The sequence below is a fragment of the Phytophthora ramorum genome (genome assembly GCF_020800215.1).
Source record: "Phytophthora ramorum isolate Pr-102 chromosome Unknown Phyram_PR-102_s0011, whole genome shotgun sequence".
NCBI classification, from domain to species: Eukaryota; Oomycota; class Peronosporomycetes; order Peronosporales; family Peronosporaceae; genus Phytophthora; species Phytophthora ramorum.
Window position 1 is genome coordinate 782,759 of NW_027150657.1, and position 13,846 is coordinate 796,604.

Here is a 13,846-nt window from a genome sequence, read left to right on the forward strand (position 1 = left end):
TTAAAGTTCGGATAGAGCGGTGGTTTGTGTTTTTCATGCCAAAGGCATCCTGGAAGCAGCGGATTTCATTTGAGCTTAGTGGAGCAGACCTCCATTGTGACATTTCAACTCAAGTTTCCTACGTTTGTGCTAAGCTCGAGGGTATCGGCGGGTTTCAATTGCTATCGTCTCGACTCAATCCGTCATTATCCGGAAATGATTCTAACGAGGACAGTGTTCCAAACGTAGGTTATTCAGAAGAAACTCGTACTCTTCTCAAATCATCCACACCGGTGAGTGTTTTGATAGAGTCTGCTGGTTTCGGTGCACTACAACATCGTGGAGGTGCCGGGGCTTTTTACAGAGTCGAATCGAAGGAAATGAAGGTGAACTACGTGCACTCATATTGGTCCTCGTTACTGGATCACTTGACGAAAGAAATTGCAGGGGTTTCCCGTTGGATGGACTTGATGAGAATGCCAACCGGGATATTTTCTCTCAATGAACGAGTAAAGCTCGAAATGGATATTGCTCACGTTGGTGTTGTTCTTCCTACTTGTGAAGTTATAGAGAGCGGAGGACACGCAACATCAGATTATATGGAACTCGATATTCGGCAAGTATCAGCGACCTCACGAGCCTATCCTCAAAACACCACCCAGGAGCAAAACGGGATTCAAATCGAGGCACTACAGATTTTCTCTGTTATGACTGACCCAAAGAGGCCAGGCCAAATCACCTCGGTGGTAGATGAAAAGGATGAAAGGCCTGTTCATCGGTGCTCCATTGGTGAGTTCAATGACGTGTTTGTGGAGTATGTAGCCCTTCCGTTTGAATTGATTGGCAAAGACAAAACAAAGAAGCATGAACTGCACTCTGGGTTGCTAGAGCTTGACACCGTGTTGGAGGAACTGGAGAAGATGTGCAGCTATGCTAAAGTGACTTTATCCTCACAAAATAATTGGATGAAGTCGGATCAAAAGCCTAGACCCCAGCAGGATACAAATGCGTGTGGTAAACAAGCCCAGGCTGAGAGTACGCACACAGACTCGGCAGAGACGGCCATTTTGGCGTTTAATCCGTATCAGGTAGAACTTGTCTCCCGGATTCTAGACAATAATTTTGTGAACTCAGATATCGCGCCAACCTGCAACTTCAACAATGCTGATGAGCTGAAAGTGACAAATATCGAGCTAGACTTTGGAAATCTATCGTTAGATCTGCTAGATCCGTACAACTCACCTACCAGCGAAGCCTGTGCAACTGAACCCTCGAGTGGCTCGACAATCGCTCGATTTTGCTTTGAAGGAGTTCTGGTTGAAGTCCATGGTTTTGCGTCAATGCGGTCTCAATACCGTATTTCATCAGCTAACGGTTCACTTTGGAAAATTGACTGGGATGAATGTGACGAGCGCGACAACGATGGTGAGAGCATCCGGCAAAAGTCGGAAGTGGGTGCACTTTGTGGCAACATATATACTTCGGCGGACGCAATTGCAAAGCAAGGCATTGACATAGTCTTGGATCAGCGTGCTCCTTCATCAGATACCTCAGTACCTCCCAGAGAAGTGCGCATCCACTTTGACACTTGTGAACTAGTTCCAGCGATCGCTGAGTTTGGACAACGATTTCGATATTTCGCGTCTATTGAATCTGATCTGTCAGAACAACTTGAGCGTGCCGAGTCTTCAGTGGATGTGTCTATCACTACTGGCTTCGTCCACTATCTGGCTGCCGAATGCAATGCTAATCTCGATGAATTGGATGAAAATGAAGACCTCGAACGACTGCCTGAAGACACAACATTAAAACTGATTGCTAGTGGTTGTATTGTTGGGCGTTACCATAGTGACAATTCCGAGAATTCCCGAACTCAGGTTTATGGTCGAAATATGTCGGTGAAGGTAAGCTCTCAATGGCCACCAAAGTTGCCTGTATCGGACCCGGTTTCCTCGGCTTCAAGTAATCTACAATCGGGTTTGGCAAGCGCATCCACGAAAACTGAAGCCTCTTCAGCGCCAACGTTGGATTCTCAGTCGAGATATGACCGCGCGATTTGTGATGACTTTACGATCGATATCGAAGTGGTTACTGCCGATGATGACGAAACAACTATGGCTGTAACACTAACGCATTTCCATGCTGTTGTATGCGCGATCGACCTCTTCCTTTTCAGCCAAGCCCAAAAGGTGCTGGGAAGAGATGATGAAATTAGTGACGACAATGTCGGAGAAGAGGGTACGAATGAAAAGGGGAACTCGGACGTACACATAGAAGACACAACAGAAGGGAAGCAGCAGCCAAGACCAGGGCTGGCAACAAAACCGATTGAGATCGAAATTCGTGAAGACAGCATAAGCATGGTGCAACTGTTGCTTGAAGATACAAGTCTTACCCTTCTTCGTCAAAGCGGACCTCATTTATCCCCGATAGCACGTGTGTACACCTTCCGTGCGATGTGTAAGGCGACTTACGAGGTAGGAGAGAGAATTAATGGCATAGTTCCGACCTTGACGGAGGTAGCTGTGGAATTTCCGGATGAGAGTCTGAACGAACCGTGCGCAGACGATGGAATTAGTATCTGGGGATTCAATACCGCTTTGGGTTCTTGGGAACCAACCGTGGAGCCGTGGATGTTCGATCTGAAGGGTTCTCTCATTCGTGACGAAACAGGAGAAATGACTGCAAACCTCGATTTTGTGGGCAAGGAAGGCCACCCGCTAAACATCAACATCTCACCGGCTATGATTGATTCGATGTGTATGACGGTGAAAGCATACGAAGGCGTCCTGGGCAACCCTCGCCCTCCTTACGTGTCTCCTACAAACATAATTTCATCGGATTGCTATTTGGTAAACGATACTGGTGCCCCGATTACCTACTGGGTCACACACGATACTGGAACGGCATCTCGGGGTTTTACCTACGCGTCCCGAAAGAAACCCAAACGTGAGGTTCTTGCAAATGGAGCTAAAGCACCACTCGAGTTGCTTACAACGATCTCCCCTTCATTGCGTGCGGAACAAACAGTATCGTTCTGCTGGGGGGACAACGAATGGCACCCTCTGACAGACGTTCCAATTCGCAATACAGGCAAGTATGTCTATGCTGTTCGACCTCGGCTTGCCAACTCCGGTATCAGCACGGATACCACTAAAGATTTAGAAACCTCATCCGTGACGAGAAATATCCCGTGCCCACAGCTATTACATGCACTGCTCGATATATCAGCTGCCTCTGGATGCCGAACGTTTACCATATCGTCGTTGGTCCGTGTTTTCAACGAGACCAATATTGCAGTTGACTGTGCTGTCCTCGAAGCCGATGGGAAAACTATCACAGAGATTGGAACAATCGAGCCCAAGGATGCATGCAGCGTGCCATTCCGTTTTGTTCCACAAATTTGGTCAGTTCGAGTGTTTGTAAAGCCTCATCTCTATCGATCATCTACCCAGCTCGGGAGCTCCAGCAGCCGGCGGCTCTCTGTTCAACCTCCGTCTGTGGACAGAGAACATCGATGGAGTAACGAGTTATTTATCAGTGAAAAGGAAAACAGCACATTACACACAGCTTCGTGCTCACTCGTTCTCGATGACTACGCGTGTAAGTGTCAGAAAATGATCGACGGAACGTTGCCATTTCACCCCAGTCAAATTTGCAAGGCGAACGGAAGTTACTTCCATGCACACAGCCGCGTGTTCACTTCCTCGAATGCAAGCACTCTCCAGTATGCCCAGATGAAGCTGATGTCTCCGCTGACGCTTGTCAATAACTGTGGCGTACCGATAGTTGCTGTGATGTTTACATTGAAAAAAGTTCGTCGTACTACAGGGGCCTCCCCGGATCGTGAGGACGCACACGTTGTTTCATCCCAGGTAATTCCGCCACACGGTCGAATTGATACTCTTTCGTCGGCACTTCAAGACGAAACGTACTGCTCGATTTCAATGACGGGCTCCAGTTGGAGTCGTTTGTTTCGAATGCCTAATGCATTAGACTCATCGGATGATGCTTCGACAACCGGAACAGCACTCGCGGGTGTCAGAGTCATTAAAGCAATACCTTCACCGACCAAGAAGGCTGTCAATGACGGCAATGATGTCGTACTATCCTTGATGGACTTCCAGTCGAGAACAGCGACGTTGAACGTATCTTTTAACAGCAAGGAGAGTCGTGAAAGAAATGCAGGGCATTTCATGATAGTGCAGCCGCGTTTCCTTCTTAAAAACGCAACCGCCCTTCCCCTTATATTTTCCCCTCAATCCAAGCTGCTTGAGAAGATCCCCGGCTCGAAATCAATGATGGCACGTTTTGCAAAGTCCCCGTTTTCTCCATCGCGAAAGAAACAAACGGAAGAGTGTTGCGCATCAGCTGAGCTGGAGCTTATTCACGCCAAATTGAATGCGCTGAAAGAATCTGAAGCCACCAGCCCGGGAGTGTCTGATAATGCCATCGATGAAGATGAGCAGCAGGCTCAATATTATTCCGAAGTCACTGCGATCATGGTCCAGCTCGATGGCAACACGCTCCAGTCGTCTAGCGCGCAGGACATTAGCCTAGAAGTTGGCGCCAACACTTCGCTTCGGATCTACAATGAGACCACGAAGCGTTATCATGACATCGTTGCTCTGTTCAAGCAACTCGGTGGATCGAGCGCAACCGAGGTGACGTTTGTTGAGCGCTACTTACTTCTGAACCAAACAAACCACGATCTGTTTGCAGCTTCAGTCGGTGATATCTCTAGAAAAGGTCAATCGAGTGACAAGAACAGCAACAAGATTCTATCAGTGCCACCACGATCCACCTCCGAGTTCAGTTGGTGGAACCACTCTTCGATTCCTTACGACCCGTGCATTCGGTTGAAAGTCCAAGGTAGTTCAAATGGCGACACAAATCAAGCTGACGATAAACAAACCGAGGACTACCAGTGGAGCGGCAAGTTTTCACTTCACGAGGTCAGTGAAACGGCATTAAAAGTCAGTACTCCAGACGCTTCTCAAATCACCGTGCTGCGAGTTCAAGTTCGACTAGAAGCAACTGTACAGGTGTGTATTGTGGTGACCAGTGAAGATGTCGCGGAGTTTCCTTTGTATCGAATCATCAACTCGTGTGCGAAAGAGACAATCTGGTTTAAGCAGATATTTGACGGGGTTAAGAAGGACGCATCTGCTTTCCAACGCGGGGTGATGCAGAGCGTGCCGCCTGGTAAAAGTATTTGCTTTGGCTGGGATGAAGCTTTTTTCTTGGGCACCTTAAACCGTGAGCTGAGTGTTTGGTATGCACCAACAGACGGAACTACCTCTTCAGATTACCACAGCACTATTCTACTGGATCAGCCGGGTGAATCACAGCAAGTAGAAATCCCCTCAAAATCTGCCGTTCCGAAAGCACCAAGCCGAGTATATGTTCGTTGGCACTTGCAGGGGCTCACCAAAACGATGGTGGCTCAAGATGAACCACTCAATAGGAAAGAGCGAGCAGGAAAGCAGACTCGAGAGCTGGTTGCAGCACACGGAGAGACTGAGAGAGCTTCAACACCAGGACTCACGTCCGAGGTGGTAGCTCATTTTCGTTTGCCGCACTTTGGAATCTCATTCGTGACCAGTCAACCAGATGAACTGCTTCTCTTTTCAGGACAGGATGTCGACATTGCGTATGCCAACATCAACAACGATCACGATCAATGCGAGGTTAAAATCGGGTGCTTCCAGCTGGACAATCAGCTCAGCGGAGCCATATATCCCGTTGTTATTGCACCGATCTTGAAAAAAGGCGGCGGGTGTGTGGGTTTCCGGGGTGATGAACTTCCTGAAAAACAGAAAAGTGCCGAGGTCCGATCAGCTCAAGGCACGGAGCGAGCGTCAAGCGGTGATGATGTCGATAACGGAGACAAGAATGATGTGAAATCCGGAGCAAGAGCAAACCGACCGCACTTCTTCCACTTGTCGATATTAAGACTGAGCTACGATGACAATATGGACTACATCAAGTATTTTTCAGCGATGATGCAGCCTGCTCGAATCCAGATTGACGAGGCATTCCTGATCGCCCTTGCAGCCTTTGTCGTAGATTGCTCAGCTGCGTTAGAGAGGAACTATCCTGCAGAACGAAGACGTCTCACGAGTGAGGCTTCAAAGGCGCAATCGAGGGGTTCTTCTGACAAAAGGTTCACGGCAAATTCAGATCGGCGTATTTACATCGAGACGATGCAGCTTCACCCGGTCAAGATACAGCTCAGCATCACAATATTGAACCACTACGGGGAGGCCGAAGATTCTGCAACAGGGATAGCTTCGCTGGTTAAACTTCCGATTGCTGTCACGAAAGCTCTCTTGAGCTCGACATTCTCGCAGATCGACAGTGCTACGCTATATTTGAATGCTCTCCACCTCAATCACGCATTCGCATCGGGTGCGTTCTTGATGTCGACCGTGCAGCAGCACTATATGCTGCAGGGGATGCGTCAAATTTACTCGTTGATTGGTGCTGCTGACATTCTGGGTAACCCTGTCGGTCTCGTGACAAACCTTGGTGTGGGTGTCAAGGATTTCTTTTACGAGCCTGCTGCAGGACTTGTTACTTCTCCGCAGGAGTTTGTGTTGGGCCTTTCACGGGGAACAACCAGCCTGTTAACACATTCCCTGTACGGAGCTTTCAACGCTGCCAGTAAAGTCACCGGGACACTGTCGGAGGGCATCGCAACTCTTTCACTGGATCGTCAATATCTGGCTGAACGTCGTGCGCAGGGACCACGCAAGCAAGTGGCCACGCATATTGGCACAGGGCTCATCCATGGCACGAAGCAGCTTGGAAAGGGTATTTTTGCCGGAGTCACAGGGGTCATTACGGCTCCCGCCCAAGGAGCCATTAACGGTGGCTTCCCAGGATTCCTCGAGGGGGTAGGCAAGGGTCTAATTGGTGTAGCAGTTAAACCTGCCGCCGGTGTGTTGGACTTGGCAGCTACAACCGCAGCAGGTATCACTGCAACGACTTCGGCATTAGATCGTCGCACTGGGCTGGGCAAGGAGGTTTATCGCCGACGCGAGCCTCGGCTCCTCCGGGTGACGAGCGACCAACGAGTTCGGGTGTACACTCCGGCAGATGCACTTGTGTCCCGGTTGCTTTTGACTTTGCCGATGAAACTCAAGCTGCAGCTTCCCAATGAGCTGTACGATGGGCACATATTCCTGCCCAGTGCCCGTATCCTGGTGGCAACCTCATTGCGGCTTCTTCTGCTCGAGTTCGCGTCCGAAGGAACCTTGGCGACGATTACAACCGCCATCATGTCGTCGACGTCAATTCCGCCGCCCCAAGTGTTATGGAGCCATCCCTTGTCGAAACTGGTGGGAGCTCAGCGAACACCCGCAGGTGTTTCAGTCCACATGGGCTCTGGCGCTGTCGACGTTGAGCATATCGAGGCGAGTGCAGCGGAAACGGCAAGTGGCGATGTCAGCACCTTCATGGTTCCGGGTCTGGAAGAACTGGGAAACGCAGGTACTGATCGCGTGCTGTCATTCCTGACCGAGTTGGTAGTTCGGCACCAACGAGCGACGGCAACCTGTTACGGCACTGACTAGTCAATCTGTATTAGAAGAAATATACGCTCCACGAGCCAATTTGGCTTCGATCAGTACTGCAGCATTGAATCCTGTGACTGATGTTGTAGTCATTATGATGGATTTGGTGTAATTGTTAGGGGCACTTTCAAAAAGATGGCGATGCCGAGATTGCGCAGGCGTTTGAGGGGAACATGAAGCTGTTTTGCGGGGTGTATGGTGAAGCCACTATCGTCTCTGTAGAGATTTATCGTGGCGCTAAGGTGATCGCACTGCAGGAGGCTATCTTCAAGAAGAAAAGTTTTCTGCCAGCGGCTTTGACGCTTCGCTTGGCGTGGAAACAGAATCACTGGATGCGGGATGGCGATAACGCAGACGCACTTCTGTGCAAGCTTGTTGACCCTAAGTATAAGAAGATGCGACCGTCATGGAAACGGTCCAGGTAGGTTGGGCCGGACGTTTGCCTTAGGGAGGAAGTGATCCACGTGCTGGTGGAGCTGCCCGACGTCGTGGAGGCCCCCATACAATCTTCAACATCTGCATGGCACTTGGCCGACGCACAGTGTGTTGCGCTTAGTGTTGATGATAACAGCCCCGTCATCACGATTCCGAAGGAGTGTGCTGGACTTGATGTTGGGGACGAAGGTGTGGTCTTGTACCGTCGTGACGAGCTGGTGGAAAAAGGGAGAAATCTTTTGCTACTCATACACAGCAGTGTGGATCGTGGGTCCACCGGGCATTGGCAAGTCTAGTGTGACGTTCGCATTCGCCTGCTCTCTCAATCGAGCCAAAGACAATTGGGACGTGATATGGATTAGTTGCCCTAGAGTAATGGGTAGCCGAGCGGACTATAATTTTTCGTGGCAAGTCCGAGAAGAAAACCTGTGCGCTCCATCGCACATTGGTGGTGGTGGTGGTGGGGGTCTTGTTCTCATTGACGGGCAAAACTATTGTATTCCTCGATGGCTACGGAAAGGGTCGGGATAATGATCATTTCCTCCATACATGCGCGTACTGGCGCCGTGGCAATCCAGAGTACCGCCGCTTTGTGGTCGTCTCCTCGATTCTTGCGATTAGGATGACTTATCGTCCTGGCCTGTATGGAGACATTCCGTCCAATTTGGCCAGCTCCTTGGAGAGTATGGCAATTGCGCCTTCTGAAATATCGAAAACGCGCGTGACAAAAGAGGAAATGCTTGCAATGTCAGCTTGGACACTAAACGAATACCAGGAGGCACAGAAAAACAATCCAATGGCAGATGTACTCACACCTCCAACGCAACAAGCTCGGTCGTGAGGAAATGTGTCGTCCCATTTTAAAAAAAACTGGAGTTGCCTTTTTATTGAGGTGAGTGCGTTGCAGCTACTACTTCGAAGTACATAAACATATCCCGGTACACATGTACTAACGGCTACTCAAGTACTTTGAAGTACAAGATCGTGTCCTCTAGCGGTAGTAGATCATCAAAATTATGAGCTGCTTGAACGTTCTGATTGTTACTGTGGATTAATTACCCGAGCTGTCATTGAACACTCGAGCACTCAAGACAACATTAAGCCGGAATTCTAGCTGTATTGAGTTTTGAACTCGTCCAGCGGAGAGCTCATTAGAAGGAAACTGAGAAAGTACTTTAAGATTGTCGAGTGTTTTGGCTAATATTCATCGTAAGAAGCGCCGCGCCGCGCTGACTTTTGGTTAATCGGGTTGTGCGGTATATGAACAGGAAATACATAAGAAAGCGAATTGAGCCACGCGACGAACACAACCTGCCGATGAATGCAGTCACCGGTAAAGGCCGATGAGGAGTCCACGATGAAAACAACCTCTCGCTTCAGGCTGCTGTTACAGGCACGGTAGAGACTTACTTCTGCGCAGGAGGCACATATCCGTGCTTTGAAGCGTACGACTCAGCCATCTACTCAACAACATATTTTGTCAACTAAAGGTCAATCCAACCCCAATTGTTGTGGCATTTTGCGTACCTTCGCCATAAATTCCGGGTGCTCCTCTGCCTCATGGAGCACGAAAGCTCCAGCCTTGGCCGCGACTCCGTGTTGACGCAGCAGCGTCTCCGTCTCCTCGGCAGCGGGACGGTAAGTGACCGTCGGGTCCATGTCCATATCCAGCGTTCCTTCACGGAACTGCGGGTGGAAGAGCATGATCAAGAGACTTAAAAGTGCATTGCAACACATGAGCATGCCCACGAAATAGGGCAGCGAGCCTTCCATGCCAAAGTCCATGAAGCCCACCACGAAGATGAAGGCCGTGCGACCACGGTACGTGAACAGGAAGCCGAATTGCTGGCGGATCCACGGCTCCATGTGCTTGAAGCGGCACTCGAACGCCAGCAGCAGCAGCGCAAAGATTCTGTAAAAATATCGCCGTGTTTAGAATAGGTCATATAGCCATCATATGATTAGAAATGCATCATATGACGTACATGGCGTAGACCGAGATGAAGAAGCACGTGAGGTCCAGCACCACGAGGTTGAACAGCCCCATAAAGCCCGCGAGCGCCTGCAGCACCGCCAGCACCACGTTCGCATAGCGCAGGTAGCGCATGAGTGTCGCTGCCTCCATCATCTTCATCCTTTAGAAACGTCATATCGTCATAGCTATGATTAGTACATCTTCGTTTCTAAATTGAGTATTCTCGCGCACTTTTGCCAGTAGGTGGCTGGCGCCGACAGGTTCGATAGCGACGTAAAGCCACCCACGTTGCCGATCTCCTGCTGGCGGATGCCCGCGGGGTTGCCGGCATTGCCCATAGCTGCCTGCTGCGGGTTCAGTGGCGCCCGGAGTAGCCTCTCCTGCGTGTCGTTCTCGCTCGATCCGAACATGGCAGAGAAAACCGGATTCCAAATGGTGTGAATCATGAGGCGGCTTTTGTAAACGTCGTATTTGGCTTATATTATGTCTACTGCAAGAAGTTGTATCTACGACATAACATTAGGCCGCTGTTCTTTCTCTAAATTTTAGAAAAACAACTTCGAAGTACACACAAACTGCAACTTTCGTTTGAAAACTCGTTGCGGCGAAAACCATGCCTGGAGAGTACTTCAGGTACACGTAAGGTTGAGTTTTGCCATTCAGCAAGCTACACATTTGCGAACTACAAACCAACTTGTGGCTATCAGACGACGCAAAATGATGCCACCGCTCATTTTGAGTTGGAGCTGGCTAATAGCTGCGAAGTTGGTTGTGGTAAAGTTTACAAAGAGCGACTCGCGCTTGCTTCGGCATCGATCGACATTCTCACTGCATGAAGTTCACTTCCACCCCAGACGCCTTCTCGCGGCGAATTATGTCATGCTGCTTGAGCTTCTACTACTCTTAGTGTATGCGAAAATAACACACGGAGCGCCACAACAGCTTTCACACCGACACTACTTGCGAGTGTTCAATTCAAAAAGTACACACGCACACTTGACCCAAGGTCCGCTGCTCTCTTATCTGCTCTACATGCAGTCCCTCCAGCTCTCGATGGTCCTGCTTTATGAACGACGTCAAAACCGCCCATCTCGTTTACTTACTTCCACGCCTGCCCCCTCCCATAAGGTTTTGCTTCCTACTACTGTTGTGCTTCCACCGCCGAATCACTTCTGGATGACTCGCGTGGCGCGATACGTGAAGTCGTCGAAGTACTCCCGTTCGCGATCCACCGAGTCTAGCATGCGCCACTCGGGCGTGTCCACCGGCACTTGGTTGATAAACTCGTTGTCCACATACTTGGCGTCGGCGTCGTCGATCACATCGGGTACCCACTCCGGCTGAACCTTCTTCTGCTGCAGCGCTTCCCAGTCGATGCCCTCGAAGTACGGGTGTTTCATAATAGAGAAGGGCACCGCCTCGTTGGCTCCCAGCCGCCTGCTCGGATCACGCTCGATCAAGCCGGCAAGCAGCGACTGCACGTCCTCAGGCAGCTCGGGCGGAATGAACAGGAATCCCTCGGCAATGTTGCGGTACATAATAGCCTTGTTGTCATCCTTAAACGGGGTGCGTCCGATGAGCATTTCAAAGATGAGAATGCCCAAACTCCACCAATCGCACGTCTTGTCGTAAACTGCAGGGGCTTCACCCTTCTTGGGGGTCGCAGCTGCAAGCACCTCCGGCGAAATGTACTCCGGCGAGCCAGCCAGCGAATGTGCTTTCCTGTCGCTCTCGTCCTTCGCGTAGGTTGAAAGACCGAAGTCAACCAGGACAATATGACCGTCCTTCTGAACAAGAATGTTCTCTGGCTTGAGGTCGCGGTAGATGATGTCCAGACTGTGCAAGTGTGCCAACCCCGCTACCAACTCGGCAGCGTACAGCTTGATCCGACCGGGTGTAAGTTTCAGCTCGTCGTTCTGGTTCAGCGTCAAGTGGTGGCGCAGGTCGCCACCATTATAAAACTCCATACCCATGTACACCTTATCTTCATTCTGGAAAGCAAAAAGCAGCGACGCCACGAACGGATGTCGAACCTCGCGCAGCATATCACGCTCAATCTTAGCGTTGCGGCGCATGTTCTCGTCCATGCCGATCTTCGTGATAATCTTGATGGCATAGACATTTCCATCGGGGCCACGGGCAGACAACACACGACCGTACGTTCCGGTGCCAAGAACCTTGAGCAGCTCGAAGTCTTCAATCTTGAGTGTTGACTTTGATTTGCCTTTGTTCGAGTCTCCCGCCGGCGCAGCGGCTCCCGACCCTCCTGCAACACCGCCGCGCACCTGGGACGCACCCAATCCGTTCTCCTCCTCGTTGCACACCGACGAGGCCATCATGGAGCGCGTCAGCACCTCCACCTCCGTGTCTTCCACTTCTTCTGCTTCACCCGAAAGAAGCATATCGCGCTGTCTCATCGCCTCCTTCTGCACCGCCGAGTCCAAGTGGTTGACCATAAAGCGGTAGTACTTCCACGTGCTGTTGGTGAACCTCCGGTCTCCCGACACGTGAATCATCACCCCATTCCGAATAAGCGCCGTACCCAAGAGCAGCGCCTCTTCCGCCGTCGAGCACGTGACGCCACCTTGCATGGGTCGGTTCAACCCATGACACAGCATCCACTCGACCGCCTCTTTGCCCGTGATGACGTTCGGATGGGGTTTCAAGTACAAACTGCGGTCTCTTCCGGGCAATTCCTTCCTCATCTGCTCGGCGCACGTCCAGAGCTGCCACAGGCTCGGTTCTCTCACGATGCGGCTGGAGATCCTCACTTTGCCCTGCACCCTCTTCATCTTGCCTCCAGGTCTTAGCTGCAGGTCGTACCAGGCCACACGCTCTTCTCCACTGGTGTTCATGTCCTCTAGACTGAGCAGCAGCCGCCCCAGGTCCTCGTTCTCCACGCGCCCCTTGTCTTTGCACTTGACCAGCACGTACTTGGCGTTCACCAGGTTGGTCTGGATGCCAAAAGTGTATTCCTCCGAGGCAGCAGCTGCGCCAATGCCCAGCGGTTGATGGGACTCGACGTTGCTCTCAAGTGAACGCAGCACCGCGGCCTTGAGGGGGCTCCACATGGGGCTGGACTGGCGTAGAGGCGGCGTGCGCTGCTTCTCGCCCTTGATCTCGCGCTTGTTCTCGTCCAGCAGCACCATCGTACAGTAGGCGTTGCGGCCGCGGCCAGAGTCGGCGGGCAGCAGGTCCCACGCCTCGATGGGCGTCACTTTGAGCAGGAACCTCCGCTTGGCCTTGATGCGCGTCTTGCCGCTCGAGTCTGTACAAGGTGTTAGCGGCAATTTATTCGTTATTGCGGGGAGGAACGTACGCGACGGCCCTCGACCTGAGGACATGGCGGCTGGAAGAAGAGCGGAGTCGTGCTGTTGTGGGGGCGGAGTGCTGTCAATTTCTGAGCTCGAAAAGTGCGGGAGGGGAGGTGGAGGAACTGTGATAAGGCATAAAATGCGCACCATATGGTGTGACAATTGACTTGGAGTTTGTATGAGGGAGGCATGTGAGAATGGATTCCCTGCCAGACATGGCATGGCTACATGTTCTTTTTTGATGCTGTACCGCAAACACCGCCGGCATTCAGTTTGCAGCAAGGCTGAGACTGTTATCGGAGCTCGTTGCCGATGTGGTGGGTACTCTCGCACGAAGGCTAGCTGCTCTCTATGGCGCAGGTAGCTCGCTTCTTCCACTCGGAGCGCCAGGCTTGATTCGCGGTTGAATTCCCGCGAAAGAGTCAGGCAAAAATTGGGCTTAGGGTACCCACTCTACCAGGACAATATTTGCATCTAACTTTTCGGCACTTCCAATACTGTTAACACCGAAATGGCCGAGCTACTTCGAAGTGATCGATCGATCGCCTTGGCAACCGACAAGCAGT

The 13,846-nt window shown here is 51.0% G+C and overlaps 3 protein-coding genes across 3 annotated transcripts; 1 reads left to right on the forward strand and 2 right to left on the reverse strand.

The window, feature by feature from the left end:
* Positions 1 to 4,277: 4,277 nt before the first annotated feature.
* KRP23_11076 (putative vacuolar protein sorting-associated protein 13A) lies at positions 4,278 to 7,981 on the forward strand (the record flags this gene model as incomplete). The annotated part of the gene is made up of 2 exons (XM_067881592.1): positions 4,278 to 7,508; positions 7,676 to 7,981. The coding sequence occupies 2 exons, from the start codon at positions 4,278 to 4,280 to the stop codon at positions 7,979 to 7,981; spliced, it is 3,537 nt and encodes a 1,178-aa protein (XP_067740887.1).
* Positions 7,982 to 9,397: 1,416 nt separating this feature from the next.
* Positions 9,398 to 10,376, reverse strand: KRP23_11077 (uncharacterized protein; the record flags this gene model as incomplete). Its single annotated transcript, XM_067881593.1, has 4 exons — positions 9,398 to 9,451; positions 9,519 to 9,903; positions 9,977 to 10,126; positions 10,198 to 10,376. 4 exons carry the CDS (start codon positions 10,374 to 10,376, stop codon positions 9,398 to 9,400), a joined length of 768 nt encoding a protein of 255 aa, XP_067740888.1.
* Positions 10,377 to 11,132: 756 nt separating this feature from the next.
* On the reverse strand, positions 11,133 to 13,310 carry KRP23_11078 (RAC family serine/threonine-protein kinase-like protein; the record flags this gene model as incomplete). Its single annotated transcript, XM_067881594.1, has 2 exons — positions 11,133 to 13,234; positions 13,286 to 13,310. The coding sequence occupies 2 exons, from the start codon at positions 13,308 to 13,310 to the stop codon at positions 11,133 to 11,135; spliced, it is 2,127 nt and encodes a 708-aa protein (XP_067740889.1).
* Between the last annotated feature and the right edge of the window lie 536 nt (positions 13,311 to 13,846).